This window comes from Protopterus annectens, chromosome 1.part2 (assembly GCF_019279795.1).
Source record: "Protopterus annectens isolate FY-2018-M chromosome 1.part2, PAN1.0, whole genome shotgun sequence".
NCBI classification, from domain to species: domain Eukaryota; kingdom Metazoa; phylum Chordata; order Ceratodontiformes; family Protopteridae; genus Protopterus; species Protopterus annectens.
The window spans coordinates 994,414,550-994,440,365 of NC_056727.1; the positions used below are offsets into that span (position 1 = coordinate 994,414,550).

Sequence of the window (25,816 nt, forward strand, 5' to 3'; positions counted from 1 at the left end):
AGCTGGTGAATCTGGGAATCTTGAGGCAATGTTACAACTGCCTCATGTACACAGACAACCCTCTCCTCCTCCAAATAAATTCCAACACATGTGAGAGATGCAACCATATAGCCAAACTGGAGGCTAAGCTCTCTCAACTCTGTACTGGCATAACCAGTCAGGAGAAGAAGGAAACCACACTCACTACAATTCCAGTCTCACATAGACCTACCACGACAGCAAACCAAACACATAATCACACAAAAACATACTCAGAGGCTCTAAATAAAGATCTGCCGAAGCAGCAGAGACCTCCAAAGCAGACACCCAAGCAGCCGCTACCCCAAAACAAAACACGTGCAACACATCTCACAAAGCCAGTGTGCCAAACAGGCACAGCCCTTAAGACTAAACACACCTGATACACTTGTAATAGGTGACTATCGTCAGGCACACTGACGTCCCGCTCACCAGGCTGAACAAGGAGAGGGTCACGGTGAGCAGCCTGTCAGGCGCTAGGATCCGCCACATAACACAAGCACTCAAGTCACTCCAAGGCAAGTACAAATATGACTCAGTCACTGTCCATGCTGGTGTGAATGACCTGAGACGTACCGCCCTGGACTACATGGAGACATAAAGGAGCTCTCTGAGCATGTAGCCCAGGCCGGTATGACCCTGACCATGAGTAGCATCTTACCCTCACCAAGAATGATGCCACAATATGAAAACAAGATGATCAATTTCAACAATTGGCTTAAGTACTAGTGTCATTCAAAGGGGATCCAATGCTGGTCAGCTTGGGATGATATGCTCGACAAGCCATGATGCTTCGCTAGGGATGGCTTGCACCTGTCACCCCTGGGCTTTTGGATATTGGCAAAGACTCTTGCTACCCCCATAGTGCCTTTTTTAGGCAAGGCTCAAAAGACAAACCCACCTCCATAGATATCACAAGGGATAAGAAACTAAGAGTAATGCTACTCAACGCCAGAAGTCTAAACCTCAAGATGCACGCACTTGAAACTCTCCTTTGCATGGAAAACCTAGATATCTGTGCAGTAACAGAAACCTGGTTCAAGGCTCCAGAGAGCATCCCAGCACTACCAGGTTATACCTCATACCATGCTTTTCGGCCCCAAAACTTGGACAGAACCACAAAAGGAGGGGGACCATCGATATTAATCAAAGATACCCACACCTCCAGGTTGGTGGCAAAGCACGAAGCATCAGAGACTATCCATGTGCAACTAACAGTGGGTAAAACTGCCTTCCAGTTTATAGCCTGCTACAGACCACCCTCCCAAACCCAGGAACCCCACTCGGCCTTCCTGAGAACACTGGAAAATATGAAGGTCTCTCCAAACACCATTATATTGGGCAACTTCAACTACCCAAACATAGACTGGGAGCATTACTCTAGCTCCAACACCCTAGCCCAAAGGTTCCTAGAATTTATAAACTCAAATGCTATGGAACAACTTGTTACCACTCCCACAAGAGGGGAAAACATACTGGACCTGATCATCACCAACATGGGGACTCTATGCTCCAGACCAGAAGTGTATCCCTCACTGGTAAGACCAGACCATAAACTAATCTCACTGGATATTCACATCCCGACCCCACCCCCACCCCCTGCCCAGAAAACCACAGTGAAAAACTTCTCTAAAGCAAATTTCACACTCCTCAAAACCAAGGTGGAATCCTTCAAAGCCCCCGAGCCTGTGGAAAATACGGTCCAGACCGCAGAATCCTTTATAAATGCATTCTATGAACACCTTCAGGAATGCATAGATCAAGCAATCCCAAATAAAACCAAGACCCAATCCTCCAAAGGCAGACGTCCTGTCTGGTGGACCCTAGCCATAAACAAACTATACATGACAGAGCAAAATCCCAAAAAGAGAATGCATCTCTGATCAGTATTAGCAAAGAACTACGGGCACTCATAAAATCATCTAAAGCCAGCTTAGAGAGAAAAATTGCACAGGACACTAAGGATAATCAACAAGGCTTTCTTTAGTTATGTTAGGAACCTGGGTGGGAATTCCCAAATATGCTCAGAATTAGTCCAAAATTACAAAAAATACATCGAACCCACAGACATTGCCAACATCCTAGCTGACAGGTTCAGCGCAAACTTCTCCCCCCCTCCCCACCAGAAGGGCAAATATCTATCCCAGCAAAGTGCTGCCCCCCTGACATCTCAGATGTTCAGGTAAGAGCCGCCCTCTCCAAAGGAGAGAACACAGCATCAATGGGTCCAGACGGTGTCCCGGGCTGCATACTACATGAACTCCAAGAAGAGCTAAACCCAAACATAAAACTACTGTTCAATCTCAGCCTTACTACAGGATATGTACCCAAAGAGTGGTGTACAGCAACAGTGGTCCCTCTCCACAAAGGTGGTGCCTCAACGGATCCTGGAAACTATCGCCCCATAAGCCTGACTAGCTTGGTCTGCAAAGCTATGGAAAGGATCATCATGGACCTCATAAATAAAGATACTGGGGAACAACAGACACTGGATCCTTCCCAGTTCGGCTTTAAGGGCAGATCCTGCCTCTTAAACCTGGTCGGTTTCTTTGAAACAGTCACCAAAGCCATTGCAGAGGGGAAGGTGGTCCACACAGCCTACCTGGACATCGCAAAAGCCTTCGATACAATACCCCACTCGGGCATTATAGATAAGCTCATCAGCTTAAATATAAACCCCTATGTCACTAGATGGGTTGCAAACTGGCTCAAGGACAGAACCCACATGGTTAGAATTGCTGGAGCCATGTCAGACTCCAAACCAGTTACAAGTGGCGTCCCACAAGGCTCAGTCCTGGGACCTCTCTTATTCGGTATATATTTCTCGGAGGTACAGGCCAAAACAGAAGGACTGTGGCTGACCAAGTTCGCAGATGACTGCAAACTGGGCACCATAAGCATCCTCCAAAAGGGCCTCATAGAAACAGACAACTGGTGCCAGAGCCATGGCCTCAAGCTAAACGCCAAAAAGTGTATAGTCATCCCCTTTGGCAAAAACAAAATGCCCACAAATTACCACATAGGTGGTAATCCATTAAGTACAGAAGTAATTAGGGACCTGGGGACCCAAGTTGATAGCAATCTCTCATTTGACAACCACGTGGCCAAAGTGGTTAGAAAAACATTTTATATAGCCCACCTAATCATGAAGGGATTCGCATCTAGATCAGAGGAGGTCATCGTGCCTCTTCACTCATCCCTCATCAGGCCCATAATTGAGTACAATGCCCCTTTTGGGATGTACCTTACCAGACACCTGCAGCAACTGGAAAGACCCCAAAAGTACCTCACCAAGAGGATCAAAGGGCTCAAACAGATGCCATATGCTGCCCGGTTAAAGAAACTCCAGCTCTACTCAGTGGCATACCCCCTGCTCAGAGGCGATCTGTGCCTGACGTATAAAGCCATGTCCAACCCGGAATTAAATGGACATGCTGCACCTCAGAAAAACCAAATCCCATCAAGCTACGCGCTCGAGAGACTTGAGCCACAGCACTGAAATAAATAGGACTTGCTGGAGAGACAGATTCATAACCCAGAGGCTCCCTTCACTCCGGAATAAAATCCCAGTCCAGGTTAGGCAGAGTCCCTCATTGACTCTCTTCAAGAGGAATCTTGATGAGTGGATGGGTGGATCGTAGGTTTACGCCGGGTATCACTTCTGTGTCACTGTTAGACAGAGGCACAGTATACTAACCTCGAAAAAGGGCATAGCAAAATTAATTTAAAATGGGTGGCGAAAGCCAAACACACTCTGGCTAGGCTTATAAATGCCCTAGGGCAGATAGCCTAGTATGAACCTATGAACTTATAACAGCCAACAGAGGTGGTTATGGATGAAGTGAATACGGTCAGTCAGGATTAGTGCAAGGGCATAACCATTGTGAGTTTAGGAGGATTCTTAGTTGCTTCTTAAACAGTGGAGTGGATGAAATGGATGTTAGTTCAGTTGGAAGCTTGTTCCAAATGTTACCAACAGAGTTAGTGAACAGGCAGTCTCCAGACTTGCTGGCTTTTAAGGTAGATACTAGTATTCTACTGGCAGATCGTAGGGTTGTTTGGTTTTTGTATGGGCTAATAAGCTTACAGAGTATGGGAGTATGTGTGGGATGATGCAGTTTTTTTATGAATAATTGTAAGTTGCTGTATAAGAAGCTGACTTTGCAATTCCAGCCAGCCTAGTAGTTTGAGATTCTGGCAGTGATGGGTTCTAAATGGGGATCCAGTGGCAAATCTGGCTATGTTATTATAAGATGTTGCCAATTTATTGATATTGCTTTTGTAGAGGTTTGTATAAATAGGGGAGGCATAGAGAAGGGTGGAAAGTAGATGAGTTTGGGCAATAGTAGACCTAGCTGAAGCTGTGAGAAAGGGTTTAAGTCTATAAAGGTTACAGAGTTTTTTATTAAATGATTTAATAGTTAGGTTAATATGCGTGTCAAAGTTATTATCAACTGTTATACCTAGAAGTTTGGTAGTTATGTCGGGAGCTATTTTAGTACCACTGTTGGATATGATTGTAAAGTTAATAGTGGTGGACTTTAGGATGGGAGTGAATAATAATAGTTTTGTTTTTTGGGGTTAAGGAGGAGACTGTGTTGAAACCATTTTTCTACTAAGTTAAATACTGTTTGGGTCTTGGTTTGAAGCTCTCCAGGTGAGGAGGCGCTACATATTAATGTTGAGTCGTCGGCAAATTGAATGCAGGTGGCCTGTGGAATGGATGTTTTCAGATTAATGAAAATGGTAAATAGGAGAGGTCCCAGAATGGAGGCTTGAGGGACACCAAGAGAAATAGGGAGCTGAGTGGATAGTTTCTTGTCCCAGAGGACTGCTTGCTGTCTGTTTTGTAAGGAGTTAAACCACTTGACTGAGTGTCAAAAGAAAAAGATGTAAGTGTATCTGACAGTAGTTGATTCACCATGTCAAATGCCTTTAAGAGGTCAATAAAGAGGGCAGAGGACAGTAAGTTGTTACGGTTTTTATTAATGCAGTCTAAAAAGGATAGGAGTGCTGTAGTTGTACTATGGAATGGCCTAAAGCCATGGTGGCAGTCTACTAGTAGGTGGTTTGGGAGAAGATAATCAAGTATTTGACGATGAATACATCTCTCCATAATTTTTGCTAGTGGGGAAAGTAGGGCTATGGGGCAGAAGTTGGAGAGTTCATTTGAGTTACCTCCCTTGTGGAGGGGTATAATGTGTGAGACTTTCCATACATATGGGATGGAACATTCTGTAATTGCTCTGTTTATTAGTATAGCAATTGGGTAGGCAAGCACTCCAGCTGCCATTTGCAGGTATTCAGCTGGAAGGAGGTCAGCTGATGGAGTACTTTGTTTAAGTTTAAGGAGTTGGGTGTGTATTAAGGCTGTAGGGACAGGCTGGAGGTGGAGAGTGTGGGGTAAAGTTGTTGGGATGAGTGGCTCAGTAGTGGTAACAGGTGGTGTGGGGGGTAAGGTTTTAGCTAAAGATTGGACTGTTTCTGAGAAAAATGTGTTAAAAATATCAGCAATCTGGCTAGAAGAGTTTTGAGTCAAATTAGAGGGGGTGGGTGTTTTGGCTTGTCCAGGGTGGAGCAATTTATTTATTCCGGACCAAAATTTTTGTGGGTTTTGATGTTGGGTCTTTTGGAATTTGAGGTAATAGTTTCTTTTATCAAGGAATACTGATTTTTTTGCAGCATTTCTAAGCTGTCTAAAATTAAGGTGATCAGCAGAGTTTTTAGTTTTCCTCCATTTGGACCAGGTTTGATTTCTCAGTCTCATTTTCTGTCTAGTCTCCTTCGTGAGCCAAGGAGCAGGTTTGTTCCTAATTCTAACAGTGCGAGAGGGAGCATGGTGTTCCAGAATTTGTAAGAATTTATTGTTAAAAAGACTGCTTCATCAAGAGGTAGGGATTTTAGGGGTGACCAGTTGAAAGCTTTAAGCTCAGTTTGAAAGTCAACTAGATTAAGATTTTTCTTGTTACGTGTGGTTCTAAAGTTAGTTTGGCTGGGAATAGAGGTCTTTTGTCTAGATATAAAGGTCAGGGAATGGTCACTAAAATCATCAGGGAGCAAGCCTGTTTTGTATAATTGGGGACTACTGTTAATTAATAATATCCAGTCTAAGGTGGTTTGTTTGTTGCTAGGTTTATGGGTTCTGGTAGGGTAGGTGATGGTTTGATGAAAGCCATAAAGATTGATGTGAGTAGTTGGATTTACAGATGTACAACATTTCCAATCAATATTAAAATCCCCAAGGATTATAGTTTCTTGTGGGAAGATGTGGAAAGCCAGCTAAGGATGTTTTCAAGAGTATTTATGTTGTTACCTGGGGGGATGTATGAGCTAATATATATGGATTTGTTTGCATTAACTTGGAGCTTGGCTATTAAGATCTCAACATTACTAGGTGAGGGTGGTTGAGTATCTAGTGAGGTGACCTGTAATTCAGATTTGAAGAGTATTGAGACCCCACCACCCTTTTTAAGATGGTCTAGTCTCAGGATGTTGTAGCCAGCTTTGTAAAATTATGAACAGAGCTCCAAGTAGCAGCTTTTAGAATGTGTTTGGTTGGAACTCCTCTGAGAAAGGCTGCTGAGGTAGAGGCAGCCCTGGTGGAATGTGACCTGATTCCCTTGGGCACCGGTTTACCATGATGCAAGTAGCAGAAACTAATGCAGTGGCTTATCCACTTAGAAATTGTCTGCTTTGATATAGCCTCTTCCCCTCTGATCCTGCAGCAAATGGCACCAGTAGTTGCTCAGACTTTCTTAGAGATTTGGTCCTGTAAGTAGAATGTTAGTTGTCTGTGTACGTCCAATGAATGCAGAATCTGCTCCCCCTTGTTCTGCGGATTTGGGTAAAATGTTGGCAGGTGAATAGTTTGATTAAGAGCCACACTGGATACCACCTTAAGCATAAAGGAAGGATTGGTCCTGAGGGACACCCCTGTCCGGGTAAAATGTAATAAAAGGCTCCACAGCCACGAGGGCCTGTAGTTCTGAAACCCTTCTTGCTGACGTGATTGCAACAAGGAAAGCAGTTTTCCAAGATAAAAACTTTATATCCGCTGTAGTTGCTGGTTCAAAAGGAGGCAGGGTGAGTTTTTCCAGCACAAAATTGAAGTCCCATGCAGGAGTTGGTGATCTAGGAGGCCTTCAATTTTTGGTCCCTCTAAGATATTGTTTTAGCAGAGGATGAGAAAAGATGGGAGGCTCTGTGTTGTAATGAGAAGAGATGGCGGTGGCATGGATTTTTATTGAACAAAAAGATAGGCCCTTGTCAAGCATCTCAGTCAAGTAATATAAAATCTGAGGAATATTTGGTTTTGCTGTGTGTTCCTTGTGCTTGATTCCAAGCACAATCTCTTCCATTTATCAGCATAAGATTTTCTAATACTAGGCCTTCTGGCTTCCAAAATGACATCCATCACAGATTTACTGACAGGTGTTTGAATAATTACATTATCAGCCATGCTGCCAGGTTCAGAGTTTGGAGCAGAGTGTGCAGAATTTGATTGTTCTGCTGAGACAGTAGATGAGGTATTTGAGGCAAGTACCAAGGCGGTAGTTGAGACATATTTCTTAAGACTGGGAACCAGTGATGGCGAGGCCAGTCCGGAGCAATTAGGATCATTTTTGTTTTTTCCAGTCTGACCTTTAGTAAGACCTTTGGGAGAAGAGGCAGAAGAGGAAAGGCATAGACTGATAGGTTTTTCCAACTAAAGGAGAGGGCATCCACTTTCCATGCTTGTCTGTGATGAGTCCTTGTGCAGAATTTCTCCAGTTGATAATGTTTTGGGGAGAGGCAAATAGATCTATGTCTGGGCTCCCCCATTTCTGTGTTTCCATGCTGAAGACTTGTGGATTCAGTTTTCACTCGTGCGGGTCCATAAGATTTCTGCTTAGGTCTGCAAAAGTATTTCGTTTTCCTGGAAGGAATTGAGCTTGAAGATGTACTTGTTAAGCCAAGGCCGTGTCCCACAATGCCATGACTAGTCTGCAAAGGAGGTAGGAATGTGTACCCCCCCGTTTGCTTATGTACCACATAACCATGGTGTTGTCCATCTATCAGTAGTTGCCCTGGATGAAGTACATCCTTGAAGGCTGTCAGGGCATTCTGAACAGCTAGCATCTTTTTCTGGTTGATATGCAGATGCATACGTTTTGGGTTCCATATGCCCTGAATGCATCTCCCCGCCAGATGGGTCCCCCAAGCATAGTCTGATGCATCTGTAGTTAAGGTTTGGGTGGCAGGGGGTAGAGTGAATGACAGTCCCTTATTTTGGTGACATGTCTCTGCCCACCAAAGAAACTCCTGTTGTAGGCAGGGAATGAGAGGAATCATTGTTTCCAGACTGTGACAATGTTGACTCCAAAACCTTTCAGATACCATTGAAGTTTCCTCATATACAGTCTTGCATATGGAATTAGTAGAATGCAGGATGCCATGAACCCCAAAGCCTGCAGAATTTGTCTTGCAGATAACTGGGTTTTTGTTGCCATCTGTTTGAAGTATATAGTCAGTTGCCTTTGTCTGGCATAAAGTAAGCCACCTGGGCAGTTGCATTCAAGCTTGCACCCAGGAATGTAATATTTTGAGAGGGTACCAGTTGTGACTTCTTTTCGTTTATTGTGTACCCTAAGGCATGCTAGAAGCCTTTTTACAAACACCAGATGTTGAAGAAGAAAGCCCTTTGTTCTCTGTTTGAATGAGACAGTCGTCCAAGTAAGGATAGAGTTGTATGCTTCTTTGTCTGTAAAATGCAATTACTGGTGCCAGGCACTTTGTAAAGACCCTGGGAGCAGTAGAAAAGCCAAAGGGCAGGGCAGAGAATTGGAAATGCATAAAACCTGCCTTGAAACGGAGGTATCTTCTGCATGATTCCCTTATTGGGATATGCAGGTATGCCCCTTTTAAGTCTAGAGTCACTAACCAAGCGTCCTTGCCCAGCATAGGCAGTAGCTGTCGTAAAGTCAGCATTTTGAATTTTGGAATGTCCAGAAACGTGTACAAAATCGGTAAGTCCAGTATTGGACGCCAGGCATGGTCTTTTCTGGGTACCAGGAACAGTAATAACAATCTTGTCCTTTTTCCTCTTCTGGTACTGGTTGAATAGCCCCCATATCCATGAGGGATGTAAGTTGTTTGAGCCTCTGCCCATTGATTTTGTGGCAGATCTGGCCAACCGTTTGGAATTGGCAAAGTATGGAAATTAAATCTGTACCCCTGGGATACTATATTTAATACCCACTTGCACTGGGTAATTAACTGCCAATTTAGAGCATGAAGTGCTAATTTCCCCCCAAGGGGGCTGCTAAAAGGTAAGTGCTTAGTGATGGTAGAGGGAAGTCATTGAGACTGCTTACTGTAGGGTTGTGCTTTGTTTCCTCCAGATTTGGAGGTGGAAGCACCCCATTGCTTTGACCTGCAAGAACCCTGTGACTGGTACCTAGAGCCTTTTGAGCGCCTGGATTTGCCTTGAAAAATTCTGTTGGACATGGGAAAGGACCAATTTTCAGCAGGCCAGTGCCTACTGAATCTGGGTGGCTGCACTTGTAAGAAATATTTTACAGTTTGCATAGATTTAGCTTGGTCTTCCATTTTCTTTAAAACCTCTTCTGCCTTATTACCAGAGTATCATGCTGTAAAGGGGCATTCAACAATTTAGCTTTAACATGGTCAGGCAGATTTTGCTCCTTGAGCCAGGCATGCCTTCTAATCACAGATCCAGAAACTGCAACCCTGCAAGAGGCCTCCAAAGAATCAAAACCACATTGCAAAGTATGCTTTACAACCTGTTCTGCTGCATGCAATAATTCATGCAATTCTTTATTTTCCACACAATCAGAAATCAACATCATTTTCTGTTTCAATAAGCCCATAACATGCTGTTGATATTTAAGCATATGAAACTGGCAGTTTAAGGCCCTAATGGCAAAGATTGCAGACATATAAACCTTCATTCCCCATCTATCCAGCGCCCTGGAATCTCTATCAGAGGGGGTAGGATTTTTGGCTGTAGAGGCCTTTACATCTTTGGGACCCTGTGAGATAGTTTGAGGATCAGCAGCAGAATTTTTGAATAGAAATTTGTGGGAGTCAGGAACCTTGTAATATCGGTCTGGCTTACTAGGAGCCGGAGGTAGGGAATTAGGAGCTATGCTTGATTCCAAAAACATATCAACAATGTCTAATACAGGAGGTATTGCCAAAGGCCTATGCTCAGGAAGAAGGAAATCCCTAAGCCTCTTTTTTGATTCAGAGAAATCCTGACTCTCCCAATGAAAATGTTCCCTTAAAGTATGCAAGTTTCTCCAAAAGAATAATCCTCAGGAGGAGATGCAGATGGGATGGATTCTTCTGCATCAGAATCCTCATAGGGTGGTATAGGAAATTCTTGATCAGAAGAGGAATCAGACGAAATAGAAACCTGATATGAAAATTCATAAGTGTCTTGCCTAGCCCTCTTAGCAGGGGGGGGGTGTTAGGCACCCCTGATCTAGGTAATGAAGTCCTCAGCCATTTTAATCTGTTTTTAGGCATAGGGGCCTGAGCACGTGGCTCATGCGTCGCTTTTTTAGACCTGGAGGTTTTTGATCTTGTTTTTGAAGCTGGTGTCGGTTTTACATGAAAATACTGAGGCCTGAAAACACCCTCAGAAGCTGGTGCCTGCTCAGCGGCTCCGAACCCATCCAAGGGAGAGACATCCGTGGGTTCAATACTCAGAATCTCGCGGCATACTGGACTCCGCATGGGTCTCGGTAGAGGCCTGCGACTCAAAGTAGAGGGTATCACGGGCTACGAAAGCACCTCACAGAGTACCGGCGAACCAGCGACTGGCTTAGGAGAAGCTTCGTCATCTGTTTTGGACCTCAGTCTGTCTTATTCTTTGCATTTTTTGTGAAATCTGGTAGTCGGATTGCTAACCAATGACATTTCAGGGTAATTAAATCTGGAACCAAAACATTTTGATGCAAAAACATACCAATGCTTAATAGTGCACTGGTTAAATCTAACAAAAAAACGACAGCAAGGCACGTTATGATCTGGGCCTAGGCAAGGAATACAGTACAAATGAAAATCCTTATGAGGTATTTGCTTCCTACAAGTAATGCAATTATTAACTTTTACTGACACTGGTAAGGAGCAAGAAAAAGTTTCCCCAACGGGGTACTTAGCTTTAGTTGAAGACTTCGGTTCTGAAACTCAAATGTGAAAATTTCAGGAGTCGGACGACCGGCACTTGCAAACTGCTTCTGCTTCGGGCATCGTGCGCCAAGAAAGACTGAATAAAATGGTGTCTGCTGCATGTTTTATACCCCTGACTATCAGACGTCATGGAAGAGGATAGAAAAATACTCCAACCAGGTTTCAAATCTTCTCTATTCAGAGCCAGAAAATGCACAGAGAACGAATGAATGAGATAGAAAAACTCACTTTATTTAAAACATGAAACAAAGCTTTCGGGTATAACCCTTCCTCAGTGTTTGTTAATATGTTTTAAACTAAAAACATTTTCATCATATAACCAGGACAAAAACCACATGACAGCCCACCTATAAGATAATACATAAAAAAGAAGCAATTTACAATTAAAGCTACATCACTATATTTAAAACCATATAAAGCACAAGTACATTATTAGTGTTTAAAAGAGTACATATATCAGAAAATATTTTTTATATGAACGCATTTATATAAAATGAATAATACACAACACATAAAAGAAGAGAATATATATAACATTTAGTGATACTGTTTCTGTCCAAATTCCAATATTGGTTTGATGGTAACTACATTATTCAGTCCAGGTTTCTTATTGGCAATTTACCTGATAATCCATTTATATTCAGCAGTATCAAGTTTATTAATTGTATCACCTAACCTTACACACTTACTATTTGCAACACTTTAAATTTAAAGCTGTTTTTCATTCTCATCTCTTATGTTGTGCTAAGGCATTAGTTAGAATATGCCTTCTCATTTCTGATTTACGTTCAGTGATTCTTTCTTTTAATGATAGTGAACATTTCCCAATATAAAATGCAGTACATGACATGCAAGTAGCCAGATATACGATCAAGGTGGTCCTACATGTTATGTTGCCTGGCATCGAATATCAAACTTGATTCCACTAGTTGGATGTACAAATACTTTATCCGTACATATGTCTCTACAACAACTACAAGCATAGCAGGGTATAGTGCCTATTTTATTCATTATTATCGGCAATGCATTTAATTCAAAATCTTTATAACAAAGCCTTCTCTTCAAATTGTACATATTTCTATGTGCAAATTTAGGAAGACTACCTAGAAATTTATTTAATTCAGGCTGAGCCATAAGAACAGGCCAGTTCTTTTCAATTATTTTCTTAACATATTTTGATAAATTAGTGTGTGTCAAGGTATATCTTAGAATATCTTGTGATATATCATTCACATTAACTTGAATAACTCTCACTAAAGAAAGGTAGTGCATAACTATTCCTATTTTTTAACAGTGGTATATTAAGAATAGAGAACGCCAATATTTAATGGTGACTATGGACATACAATAATGTAGTTTCCATCAAACCAATGTTGGAATTCAGACAAACAGTATCATTAAATGTTATATATATTCTCTTCTTTTATGTGTTATGTATTGTTCATTTTATATATGATGATATATGTACTCTTTTAACACTAATAATGTACTTGTGCTTTATATGGTTTTAAATATAATGATGTAGCTTTAATTGTAAATTGTTTCTTTTTTATGTATTATCTTATAGGTGGGCTGTGTCATGTGGTTTTTGTCTGTCCTGGTTGTATAATGAAAATGTTTTTAGTTAAAACATATTAACAAACAATGAGGAAGGGTTATACCTGAAAACTTTGTTCCGTGTTTTAAAAGTGAGTTTTTCTATCTCATTCATTCGTTATCTGTGCGTCATGGAAGAGGAGACAGCAACCGACGCAGGACCCAAGACTGATATTCAGGCTGACTGAGGGCAACTTGCCAGCCGATTACCCAAATGTAATGACTGCAACAGTGAAACACGAAGATCATATACATTTAATAAGTAATAATAATGTTGTCTGACATACATGTATCTTTTCTCTTCAGCAGGACCCATCGTGGATATATTTAACACAAGCAACTTTACAAATACATTTTTAACACAAGCATCTCTTCAAATCAGTGTGATAGTCGAATGAGAATTCTTTACAATACTCCAGCTAGCTATGCTGGCATACGCTACACATGTGCTGCCCTACTCCCCCCAGCACAGGTGGCACTACCTCATATCATCACACCTTATACAGAAGGGTGCCAAAAGAAAGCCTTCAATGTCTCTGACCAAACTATTCTAGGCTGTTAAGAAAAAAATGCAAATTTGCAAGGCAATTCAAAATCAACTAATCCCTCTGGCCAACTGGAAGAGGGGATGCAGAAACAACATGGGGCTTTTGTGAACTGGGATATGCAGCAAGTATCCTTTAGAGCTAGAATGACTAAGGCGGCCACTGGAATCAGTGCAAGAAGAAACTAGAGAGTAAGCACCTCAAACCTGGTTACTCTCCAGGAACTATTCAGCCTAAAAAGGTTTAAAATGGGTATCAATGAGTCATCCTCACTCCTTTTTTAAACTTTTTCATCTAAACAAGTAATCCACAAAACCCAAGCATCTTTTCAGGAGTGACATGCAACACTATCTGGTGAAGTAACTTTCACAGAGTAGACAAATGCAGAAAAAATATTTGGGCTACAAGATGAAGCCTATTTAAAAGTCCCTAGTCTTAAGCCTTTATGTTGAGCTGCCAGACAATACCAGACTGTGACTACAAAGGGTCTGGAGAATAAGTGTCCCCACTCTTCCAAAGGTATCCTCTTACCTGCATCAACAAGTGATCAGATGCTCCAGCACTTACTGCACGTGGTGCACCTCTATCCGTGGGACTACAGGCATGCCCATAAAAGGTATGAGTGTTGTGAAATCCAGCGTGCTTTCTTGATGAACAGTGTTCCTCACCAACGTGACAATACGTTGAACTGGTTCCCCACGGAAGTAAGGCAGCTTGCCACACTCCAAATGAGAAGTACTGGATAAATGTGAAGTGGAAGAGAATGTTGTGAGAACTGTCAGTAAAAACACAAGGATGTTTGACGGCCAAGCAATGTGCCACCCCTACCTTGCTGCAACCACACCTATCCAAGCCTGCTTTTTTCATTATGCCTTCCTCTCCAACTAGTCTGGTCTTGTATCCTAGAGACAGGTGAACAAAACAGTTTTCACTGATTCCACTGTCTTGCCATTCTCTCTCTCTCTTTTTTTTTTTTTTTTCAATACCTCCTAAAAAAGGGGGACACCAAAGGGTCACACAACATATGTAAAGACACATGTAAACATTTATCTTCAGTGTCTTCTGGCAAAGGCTGAAAAATGAAACACACTACTTTGGATTAAGTAACCAGTGGGTGCTGCTTTATTATAGGCATGAAAGAGTAGATACTTCACACGTATGTGCCTACCCACTTAAACACTTTGGATTAATCTGCACACATCAGGGGGCTCAAGGAGCTTGGGTCAACTCAGCTAACGTTTTTGTATACTGACCTCCCTACGAAGCCTAACTTATAGTACTATCACACAGAGTGCAAGGTGCCACCAAATGAAAAATCCTCAAGGAAAATGACAAGTTCCTAATCATGAGAACTGCAACCACAATAACCACCAAAACATCTGCTCCTAGATGACAAGAGAAATAGTTAACCATGTAAAGTATAGCTTGCTCAACAGCCTAACCCTGAACTCTAGTACCTACAGTGTAAGACATGCTCTCTCTCTCATCACCAAACCATTCTATAACAAAATATTTGAGTAAACAAACTTTCTGAACAGCACAAAGACATTTAAATTATCCGTCTAGGACTATGCAAACCAAGACTTACCTCAAGAGGCAGGTATGTGTGTTTCTGTTCCTGCCCCACTTGAAGACAGGGCAAATGGGGGTATTTTAACTGCAGATTGTACTTCTGTTTAAAATACTGAGCCACTGTACATTCCATTGCCTGGCCATTCTCCAACTGCAAAGGGAACCTGTGGGTAAAGTTAGCATCTCTTTACTGTGAAGAAACTAGTGTCACACAATTTAAATTATTAATTGCACAAGCAGTTAATTACCACAGACTGCACTAATCCTTTACCCTGAGCCTCTAAATGTTAGTAGCTGTCTTGGCCAGTCACACTCCCTATAAATAAAGGAGTACTGAGAGCACAAAAGCAGAATCTGAAAATTATTTACAAACCACTGCCACAAAGTATTACTGTGCAAAAACTTACCATAATCTTAGATGACATTCTCTTCCATATGCTGCTGTATTCATGACATCAGGGAGTTTGTTCCTGTGAACTCTCGCACGTCCGACCATTATACAAAATTTTAATGCTACTGCTAGGGTGCGCGCGATGTCCTGCGCCTCTTCTTGGAAGTCAGTTGTAAATGGACATCGGGTATAAAGCGGACGTCAGCACGCATATTCCTCAGAACTAAATGCCACCTGAGTCAGCGACTCGTGAGTGGATGCTCCAGGAGTCAGGCAAGTGTGAGGGGGAAGGCTGGGTGGGAAACTATACAGCAGCATATAGAACAGAAAAAAATCTAAGGTTATGGTAAGCTCTTACACAATACTATGTTCTTCTACTCATATGCCACTGTATTCATGACATCAGGGAGAGTGCAAAAGCTCCTGTCCTATGGAAGGGGAGGCAGACCAGAAGCACTTTCTACAAACCCATAAAGGATGGCTCTGGCAAATTCTGCCCTGGTCCGAGAAACCAAGTCCAACTTGTAGTGCGCCTACTGAAAGTGTGAACAGAGGACCATGTAGCTGCTTCAAGAATAGCTTTATCTAGTCCTTTAAAGAAAGCCCTAGAGGAGGACACTGCTCTAGTACAGTTGAGCCCTAACAGGGGCTGAGAGGGACTTGCTATGAGTAGTGTAACAGCATGAAACAGTTTTAGATACCTAAGAGGATATCTTTTGCTAGGAAACAGGTTGATCCAGGGCTCTTGGGTGGTAAGAAACAAAGAGCCCGTCAGATTTGTGAAGGGATTTGGTTTTGGCCAAGTAATACCGGAGATGTCTATGAACGTCTAGGGAATGAAGTATACTCTCTGCCTTGTTCTTGGGAGAAGGGAAAAAAGGTTGGCAGATTTATGGTTTGAATTAAAGACACTTCATTGACCACTTTGGGCATGAAGGAGGGGTTAGTGCGCAAGCATACCCTGTTCCTTGTGGAAGACAGTGAATGGGGGTTGTCTGCCATAAGGGGCTGGAGTTCCGAAACTCTTCTGGCTGATGTGATGGCCACCAGGAGGACAGTCTTCCAGGTGCAGTGCTGGAGGGAGCTGTCTGGCTGGTTCAAAAGGTGGGAGCATCAATTTTTCCAGTACAAACATTATGGCCCCAAAGGGGGGGGGGGTTCCTTGGGGTCTCAGATGCAGTGCTCCTCTCAGAAAAAGTTTTACTTCTAACCTGGACACTGAAGGTACTACAGGCAGGCATGCAGAGATGGCAGATAGATGTATTTCAATGGAGAAACAAGATAATCCCGACTTCATAAGGTCACACAGATAAGCCAATACCACTGGAGGATCTACTCAGTAGCTGGCTATAGGTTATTTTTTTTTAGACACCACAATGAAAATAGCTTCCATTTTGATAGGTAGGATTTTCTAGTATTTGGTTTTCTGACCTCCTGCAGAACTTGGATCACATCCTGAGTATAGGTGTCTGCAGGGAATCAGTGCCATGTCACCCACAGTGCGAGGTTCAAGATGGACAGTTGGGGGGTGTAGGAATGTTCCCGTGCGAGTAGGTCCATCTGTTGGGGTAACTTGTGGTGATTGCCCTTGGCTAGGTGGAATAGAGTAGGGAACCAGTGCTGCCATGGCCAGTAGGGAGTCACCAGCAAGATTTGAAGCTGTTCCTTCTGAATTTTCAGCAGGACACTTTGTATAAGAGGGAAGAGGGAGAATGCAAGGCGTACATCCCCTTCCAGGAAATTGAGAGAGCATCCACCTTCCAAGCCTCTGGATGAGGTACTCTGGAGCAGAAGATCGTGAGGTATCTGTTCATGGGGGAGGTGAAGAAATCCACATCTGGAATACCCCATCGATGGACCTGGTCCAGATAATGTTCAGCATCCATTCGAGAGACAGGGTCATGGTCCTGCTCAAAGAATCTGCCATCACATTTTATGCAAAGGAATGTAAACTGCTTGGAGAAGGATCTGGTTCCCCAGCATGACTTCCCAAGCTTAGGAAGTAGGACTTTGCCACCCCCCCCTCCCACTTGCAAATGTACCACAGCACTGTTGTACTGCCCACGTACCACCTCAATTCCTTGGTATTGACGTGCTCCTTCTGCTGGGGGTGGGTCCATGTGTTCCTCACTCTCCAGGTTCCTAGGGTTGTGCCCCAGCGAGTGTCTGAGGCATCCGTGAAAAGTTTGTGGTTGGGAGGCATGGGTTGTAGGGGCAGCCCAGGATTCTTCAGGATCTGGGAGATCCACCATTTAATTTCCCTGGTCAGGCACGGCAGCATGGGAAGCATGAATTCCAGTGGATGCAAATGCAGTTTTCAGATTGCACGTGGATACCAGTGGAACTTCATGTGGAACCTCGCCAGGGGGACCTCGAAGATGGTTGAGGCCATGAACCCTAAGATCCTGAGGAATTCCCTGGCTGAAATGGCTTTGAGGGGAAGAATTTCCTCAAAATAAGATGTCAGCTTCACAATCTTATCTGGAGGTATGCAAGCCATCATTTCCCTGGTCAGAATTCGACACCTGATCTTGAGGGTATCGGGGAGGATTATTTGAGGTTTATGATAAATCCTAGACCCGACAGCAGGGATATGGTGAAGCTTGGGTGTTGTAGGACTGTGGGGCTTGAAGAAGCCTGGATCAGAATGTCTTAAGGGAAAAGCTGTATTCCCTTTGTTCTGGCGAATGTCACCACTGGGGCCAAACACTTGGTAAATACCCTTGGTGCTGCAGAAAGCCGAAAGGGTAAAGCGCAGAACTGATAAGTGTGTCAAGTCCACTGAAGCGGAGGTACTTTCTGAAGAGTGGGTGAAAAGGTATGTGTAAATAGGTGCCTTTTACGTCCAAGGACACTAAAAAGGCCTGAGGAAGAATCAGGGGTAGGAGGGTAGGGAGACTGCATCCTGAAGGAGGGGACTCTGAATAAGGTGTTGAGGTGGGAGAGGTCCAGGATAGGGCTCCAGGGGCCTTCCTTTCTGGGGACCAGACAGTCTTGAATAAAATCCTCTTCCTCTTGCCAGGGTGGGAACTTCCTGAATGGTTCCTTGAGCAAGGAGTTCCTGCAGGACTGGAGGGAAGAGAGATGATCTTGGGGTGGTTGAGGAATGCCTTTTGGGGTGGGTCTAGCCTCCTAAGACATGAAGTATCCCTGTTTTATGATTGAGAGGACCCAGGAGTTCTAAGTAACCTGCTTCAAAGTGGGGAGGGACAGGGATAGGTGCATGGATAGGGGGATGCTGTATGGAGGAGCCTGGTAGTCGCAGACTACCAGGTTTTCCCTGAAAGGGCTGTTTACAGGGAGGGGTGACGGAGGCATGTCTGAGAGGGGCCCGTTTCCTATATTTCTTTCTGGTTTTTGCCGGAGGTCTCTTGCCAGTTCAAACAAAAGAGGTTATCATAGGGTAATTCCTCTGGAAACGAGGCAATAGAGAAACAGATAAGACTGAGTTCCTGCAGTTCCTTCCCTTTGGTTTGCAGGGCTTTGAAAAGCTCAGCAGCTGCTGCACCAAACAGGTGACTGTTGTCCAGAGGCACATCCAGGAGTTTGGATTTGATATCAGGGAGAAGTTGCAGTCTCAGCCATGAGTACCTCCTGATGACAGAGCCTGAGGCAGCAGTCCTAGCTGAGGTTTCAACACTATCATAACTGCAGTTAATAGAATGTTTAGTGACCTGGAAACAAGAGCTAAGGAGGGAAGAGATCTTAGCCTTAAGCAGGAGAATATGGGAGTTCTTCCAATTGCTTAGTTACATCAGCCATGAGGGCCAGGGTATATTTAACCAAATGCATCTGGTAATTGGTAGCTCTAACCGCCAAGGTAGTAAAACTGTAAACCTTCTTTCCCAGGCGTTCCATCATCCTGCTCTCTATCAGAGTGCAGAAGAGAAATAGAGGGGAGCAACTCTGAAGTCCTGTCCATGGTCACAGAAATTACAGCCAGATCTACAGCAGGAGCCTTATAATGAAAGGTTGCTGCTTCAGGCACCTTGTAGATTATGTCTGGACACTTGGGTGCTGGAGGGGGGACTTAGCCAGGTTTTTTGGAAGCAGCCATGAAAGCATTCAGAAAGGCAGGGTGCACAGGGGGCACAACAGAAGAGCTAGGAGACTCCAGCTGGAGTAACTTGTAATATCTTTTTTGAGTCTCAGTGACTTGGCTGTTATCCCATTTAAAAAATTTGGCAACTTAGAGATGGTCTCACCAATGGCGAGATCATCGCCTGGGGAATCTATGCCATTGGACTCCTCCCTCTGGGGAGGCATATCCCATGGGAGAAGCCATTTGTGAGGGATTCATCCTCATCCTTTGAAGAAACCTCACCAGCAGAGGGGTCGTTTGAGATTGTCCCTTTGGGAGTAAAGGCCGTAGGGGTTTGAGTAGAGGTTGGGCACTGATAAGGCCATAAAACATTGAGCAGGCCTTGAGTAAAGGCCTGCCAATCTGGGGGCTGTTCAATGCTCGGAGAAGGCTGCGGTTGGAAACATGGTTAGCCTTCTGTTTCCTCTTCTTATGAGAGTCTGGAGGAGACAGCCAAGAAAAAAGGTGCAGGGTAGGAAGGCTTGATGCCGGCTTGCACTCAATGACGTCAGATTCTACATCCTCGAGGACTATAATCTGGGAAATCCAATGTGGTCCTTTGGAAAGAACGAGCCTAGGTTCCCCCTCAGCGGCCGACACTGACACCAGAGTTTCCCTCCGGGACGTGACCTTGCGTAATGTTATAGTTTCCTCCAGGACTTCTGCAGAAGGAAGCACAGAGGACTCTGGCTCTGTATCCAGGCCTTCACTGGCCTCAAGAGGTATGGCTGGAGTTGAGGGCACAGCAGTTGCTTCAGGCCTGCTCCTTTTGGTCTCCTTGACTGGGGGCTCTACCAAAAGTTCTAACATTGGGTCCATATGAGCAGTAAGACACTTATGTCTTGGGTTCTCAAGGTAAAGATTCAAAGCAGCTAGACGGCTTCTAAGAATTTTAGGAGCAAAGGCCTGACAGACACTACACTTGGTAGGGTCATGTTCTCAGCCCAGGCAGGAGACCGAACTCGTGTGAATCATTATGTGGAATTTGCCTGCCACACCTAAACTTGCCCTTCCTACCACACATGAAACCCAAAGCAGTAGCAAGAAGAAATTAGAAAACCCCTAAGGTACTTATCTGGAGTCAGATGTAGAAAAACGCTTCTTTCAATAAAGTGGCAACCGGAGCTGGTAGTCACACAAGCAGCAGAAAAGTTCTGAGGAATATGCTTGCTGACATCCACTTTATACCAGATGTCCATTTACAACCGATGTCAGAGAAGAGGCACAGGACGTCGCTTGCACGCTAGCGGTAGCATTAAACTTTTGTATAACGGTCGGACGTACAAGAGTTCACAGGAGAAAACTCTGATGTCATGAGTACAGCAGCATATCACAGTCATTTTGGTAAAAGTAAAATTTTTATTAGAAGTTTTAGCAGACAAATGTTCAAAGATGTCTCAAAAACATTTGTTGTGTGGAAATTTTAACAAGGGGCAAAACCCCCTCCATCTCCATGCAGAAATTTCCTTGCCACTCTTACTATCAAATTCAACACCAGAGCATTTTACAGAAAAAAGTTTCTCCAACTGAATCAACTACATCTGAAAAACTAATTTGAATCGACATTTTAAAACTACAACTACACTGATTCCATTCAGTGAAGTGACACTCCCAATCTGAAATACATACTATGAAGTCAATACAGTCTTTTGTCAACTCAGCTGTTCTTCCTCAAATTCCCATTTTGGTGATGACTATTGTCTACCATTGGCCTACAATATGATGCAATGCATCCCATCCTAGCCCGTAAGTCCAACTGCTCCCATCCAACCACTGAGTGATGGCACTTCATTTTTTGATCTGCAAGAACTGGCATATACCATTAACAAATACATATTTGGCTGTCTTACAAAATTCTATTAGTCAATATATGGTAAGTGCTGTTGAAACAAAGCAGTAAAAAGTAATTTATGACCCGCTAATTAAGGTTTCTCCTCCGAAATCAACAAGGTGAGGAATTATATGCTGCACCTACCAATGGAGACCTTCCTCACAGAGTACGACTTGAACAAAAAAGCTGTAAAGCACCCAAGAAGGCAGGGTACAAAGGACAACCAAAAGATGAAAGCACACTACAAAAGTTCCAAAGTATTACTGGCTCCATGGCACACACAGAAGAGGTCCAGAGTCCAGATGGCTGGGGTTCGATTAACAATTCCAAAACTGGAGCAATCAGGCAAGGGGAAGGAGGAGTGATTGCATAGTTACCCCTTATAAAGAGTTCCACTAAAATACCGATTCAACAATAGAGCTCTTTCCAAGGAGGAAAAAAAATGAGCTTTTAACAAGCAGCCATTTGGAACACAGCAGTCCCTTGTGACTGTCCTGTATTCCAGAACAAACATAAAAAGTGCACCCTTCTGTAATGGCAAACTCCAGAATGAAGTCAGAAACACAGTGATTCTATAGGTAGTCCCATTCTCCTGAGAGACTTGGTCAGTACTGGGGGGAGATGGGCAAGACTGTGTGCTGTGCTTCAATACCTTCCTTGAATGGCGATGAGGCTTTATTTTTTCAAAGATGATTAGCTTAGAAAAGGAATTAGGCAATCAGACAAGTTCCACATAGGATAAGTTTGTGCAGATAGTAAATGATCAGCAGATGAGTGGCCTGACCAAGGAGCAATTCTCCCTTGAACTGAGCATCCAACAGCTTGTCCCAAAGCTCCTCGTTGAATGAGAATTATCAGCTACATGGCCCTACACAAGAAAAGAAACTTGCAGGTTAAGTCAAAATGTCTGTACAATCAAAATATGCAATGAACAATATTGTAGATCCACTTCAGAAGCTACCAACAAGGTCTATACAAGTACACCTTGTGCAAGTCCTGAAGTTATTTCACAGTTTGCTCAGGTGATGCTAGAACTTAAAAACACAACAAGGTCTCCAAGAACCAAGTGACAAAACATAGTTCACTCTTACCACCTGTGAAAAGCTTTGCACTCCTTAGAAGGCATCAAGGTGGTAAAATGTTATCTTTACAACCTATGCTCATACCTCTCAACCTCTTAGCACAAGAAATCTGGACAAAGGCTGACATAATGGTGGGACAAAGTCCAAAAATAGGGACAGACTTTAAATACAGCTTGTATAAACTTAGAAAGCTGATAGAAAACAATAGTTATGTATTCACCATACTGTTCTATGCTGTCCATTTTCAATTTTTCCTCAAATATGGGTTTGGAGCCAGTCTCTCAGATCAGACTCTGCTACTGCAATAGCTCATGGCAACCAAAAAGCTCTCTAGCACCCTACCCTACCCATAACATTTCTCTCCCAATCCCCTCAGATCTTGTTTGTTGATAGAGAAATGAAAGAATAGGAAAAACACCTTAGCTAAGGTTAAGACCATTCCTGGCTTATGTAATATCCAATAATCAAATTTAGGTCAATAATCAAAAATTTTGCTCAACATGCTCATCCAAAAAACAAGAAAGGGCAGGGGGGATGGTGGGTTGAGGAAAAAATTAAAATGGACAACACAGATGAAACGTTATGGTGAGTATATAACTATTTTATCTGATGCCCATTTTAATTTTATCCTCTCATATGGGACAGAGTCCCCAGCTACATTTTCCCCAGGTGGCCTTAAAGGACAGTCTTCAGAAATACTGAAGTAAAGGAAGCCCTACCCCCAGAGATCAAATCCAGCTTGTAATTAGTAATGAAAGTTTGAGGGATAGCTCAGGCGGCTACCGTCAAATCTCATCCATGTACACTCTGGCCTGAAAAATTGAAAAGGTGGCCATGGCTCTAGTGGAATGAACCGTTTTTGGGAACTCTAAACTGTCTCTAGTAAACTATATGCAGTCTGTAATTCATTTAGCTGGAGTCACCTTGGTCACTGGGAGATCCAAACTATTTTCTGAGAAGGAGAAACAATTGACTGTTTCCTTATGTCCTTTGTTCTATGAAGGTAAAACTGTAGTTGTCTACGAATAACTAACAAATGCCACAAGTATTTACCTTTACTGGTGAAGTTTGGAAAGAAAAAGTACAGTTTTGTACCTACCATAAATGTAGATGTCCGATAGATATGCAACTGCAGTCATAACATATGGGTTTGTCCTGCCTCAGGCAGCCCTCGGTCGGCCGGATTCCAAAGTCTGGGTCCGACGTCAGCTGATGTCGCATTTCTCTCCAACGTCAGAGCGGCTGAAGTACATAAGCATCAGTCGACGCCATTTTCTTCAGTGTTTCTTGCCCCAGGTGCCCTCCAAGGAAGGCTGTAATCAAATTGGAAGACAAAAACAGGATTCCAGACAAGTAAATGAGCAATAAACAGATACACCATAACAGATATCCCCAGCTAAGAGAAACAGGTTTAGGAGTGGACCCTAGGCATAGAGAGGTATGGAGGGAGGGAAAATCCGACTGCAGTTGCATATCTATCGGACATCTACATTTATGGTAGGTACAAAACTGTACTATGTCCTTCAAGAATGCAACTGCAGTCATAACATATGGGTAGAATACCATAGCTTAGCTGGGGGAGGAGGAATGCTCTAGGAAAAAGATGGTGTGGCAATCAAACCCTGCAGGACTGCCGAAGCAAAGCCTGCTCTGGATCTGGAGTATAGAGGGAGATTGTAGTGTTTGGAGAATGCATGCACGGAACTCCATGTAGCAGCTTCTAGAATGTCCTTAGTAGGCACCCCTCTTAAGAATGCTGTAGAGGTGGCTGTAGCTCTGGTGGAATGTGGTCTGACATTGGCTGGAACAGTCTTTCCATGAAATGAATAACAGAATCTGATGCAATGTCCAATCCATTTTGAAACAGTCTGTTTTGAAATTGCTTTTCCTTGGACTGCAGGGGCGTAAGCCACAAAAAGTTGGTCAGACTTTCTACTGGTCTTGGTTCTGTCCAGGTAGTATCGAAGTTGTCTGTGAATGTCCAAGGTATGTAACAGTCTTTCCCCCTTATTCTCAGGATTGGGGAAGAAAGCAGGCAGATGAATAGCTTGATTTAAAGAAACCCTAGATACCACCTTTGGCATAAAAGTAGGGTTGGTCCTTAATGAAACCCTGTCTCTGTGGAAAATTATGAATGGTGGTATAGCCATTAGGGCTTGTAGTTCCGAAACCCTTCTTGCTGAGGTAATTGCCAACAGGAAAGCTGTCTTCCATGAGAGAAATTGCAAGTCAACTGAAGCTGCTGACTCAAATGGAGGTAGAGTCAGTTTTTCTAGGACAAAATTGAGGTCCCAGGCTGGCACTGGAGCCTTTCTTGGTGGTTTAATGTTCTTGATTCCCCTAAGGAATTGCCTTAGCAAAGGATGTGAAAAGACAGGTGGATCAGTGTTATATCTAGCTGAAATAGCTGATGCATGTATCTTTATGGAAGAATATGAGAGTCCATTCTTTAGCATATCTGCCAAATATTCCAGGATGAGTGGGATGTTCAATAATGATGCATCATGTCCCTTGCTGGTATTCCAAATGCTGAATCTCTTCCATTTTGCTAAGTAAACCTTTCTGGTGGATGGTCTTCGAGCCTCTGTTAGTATCTGCTGAACTTCCTTGGAGAGAGATAGGTTGAGATTATTCATGGGATCTCCCAGGCTGTTAGCTGCAGTGTCTGAAGGTTTGGATGCACTGTTTTGAAGTTGTGTTGAGTCAAAAGTAGAGGCCATTGGGGAAGGGCCCACTTCTTGGTGTGACATATGCTCCGTAGTAGTGGATACCAGTGTTGTCTTGGCCAGTCCGGAGCTATTAGGATCCCCTTGGGTCTCTCTGCTTTGATCTTTAGTAATACTGAGGTCATTAGTGGCAGAGGTGGGAATGCATAGATTTTTAGGGAGTTCCAGTTGAATGAGAGAGCATCTATTTTCCAATCTTGTGGATGGTATGTCCTTGAGCAGAATCTTTGTAGATGATGGTTGAGGTGAGAGGCAAATAGGTCTACTTCTGGCCTGCCCCATGTCGAAGTGAGCTGTGTGAAGATCTTCGGATGTAACCTCCACTCGTGTGGATCTGTGAAATTCCTGCTTAGGCTGTCCGCCAGCACATTGTCTTTGCCTGGAACAAACTGGGATTGTAACTGAATGTTTAGGCTCACTGATTTTTCCTAAAGATGCATTGTCAGTCTGCAAAGGGGGTAAGAATGGGTGCCCCCTTGCTTGTTTATATACCACATCACAGTGGTGTTGTCTCTGTCCGTATCAGTAAATGGCCTTGCTGAAGTTGGTGTTGAAAGGCCTCGATGGCATGCATTACTGCCAGCATTTCCTTTTGGTTTATGTGCAGATGTGTTTCCTTTGGAGACCATTGTCCTTGTATACACCTGCCTTCCATGTGCGCCCCCCATCCAAGGACTGAGGCGTCTGTGGTTATGGTCTGTGTTATCTGTGGTTTTTTGAATGACATACCTGTGTTTGCCTGGCTTACCGAGGCCCACCATAGGAATTCCTTTTGTAG

The 25,816-nt window shown here is 43.4% G+C and overlaps 1 protein-coding gene across 1 annotated transcript in view; it reads right to left on the bottom strand.

Annotated features, from left to right (window-relative positions):
* The window catches only part of AGO4 (argonaute RISC component 4), a gene marked incomplete in the record, with an annotated part of 1,401,134 nt that overhangs the window by 845,969 nt on the left and 529,349 nt on the right, over positions 1-25,816 (bottom strand). Inside the window, 1 exon segment of the mRNA XM_044059958.1 lies at positions 14,944-15,091. Within this exon segment, the coding sequence (XP_043915893.1) occupies positions 14,944-15,091 (148 nt within the window).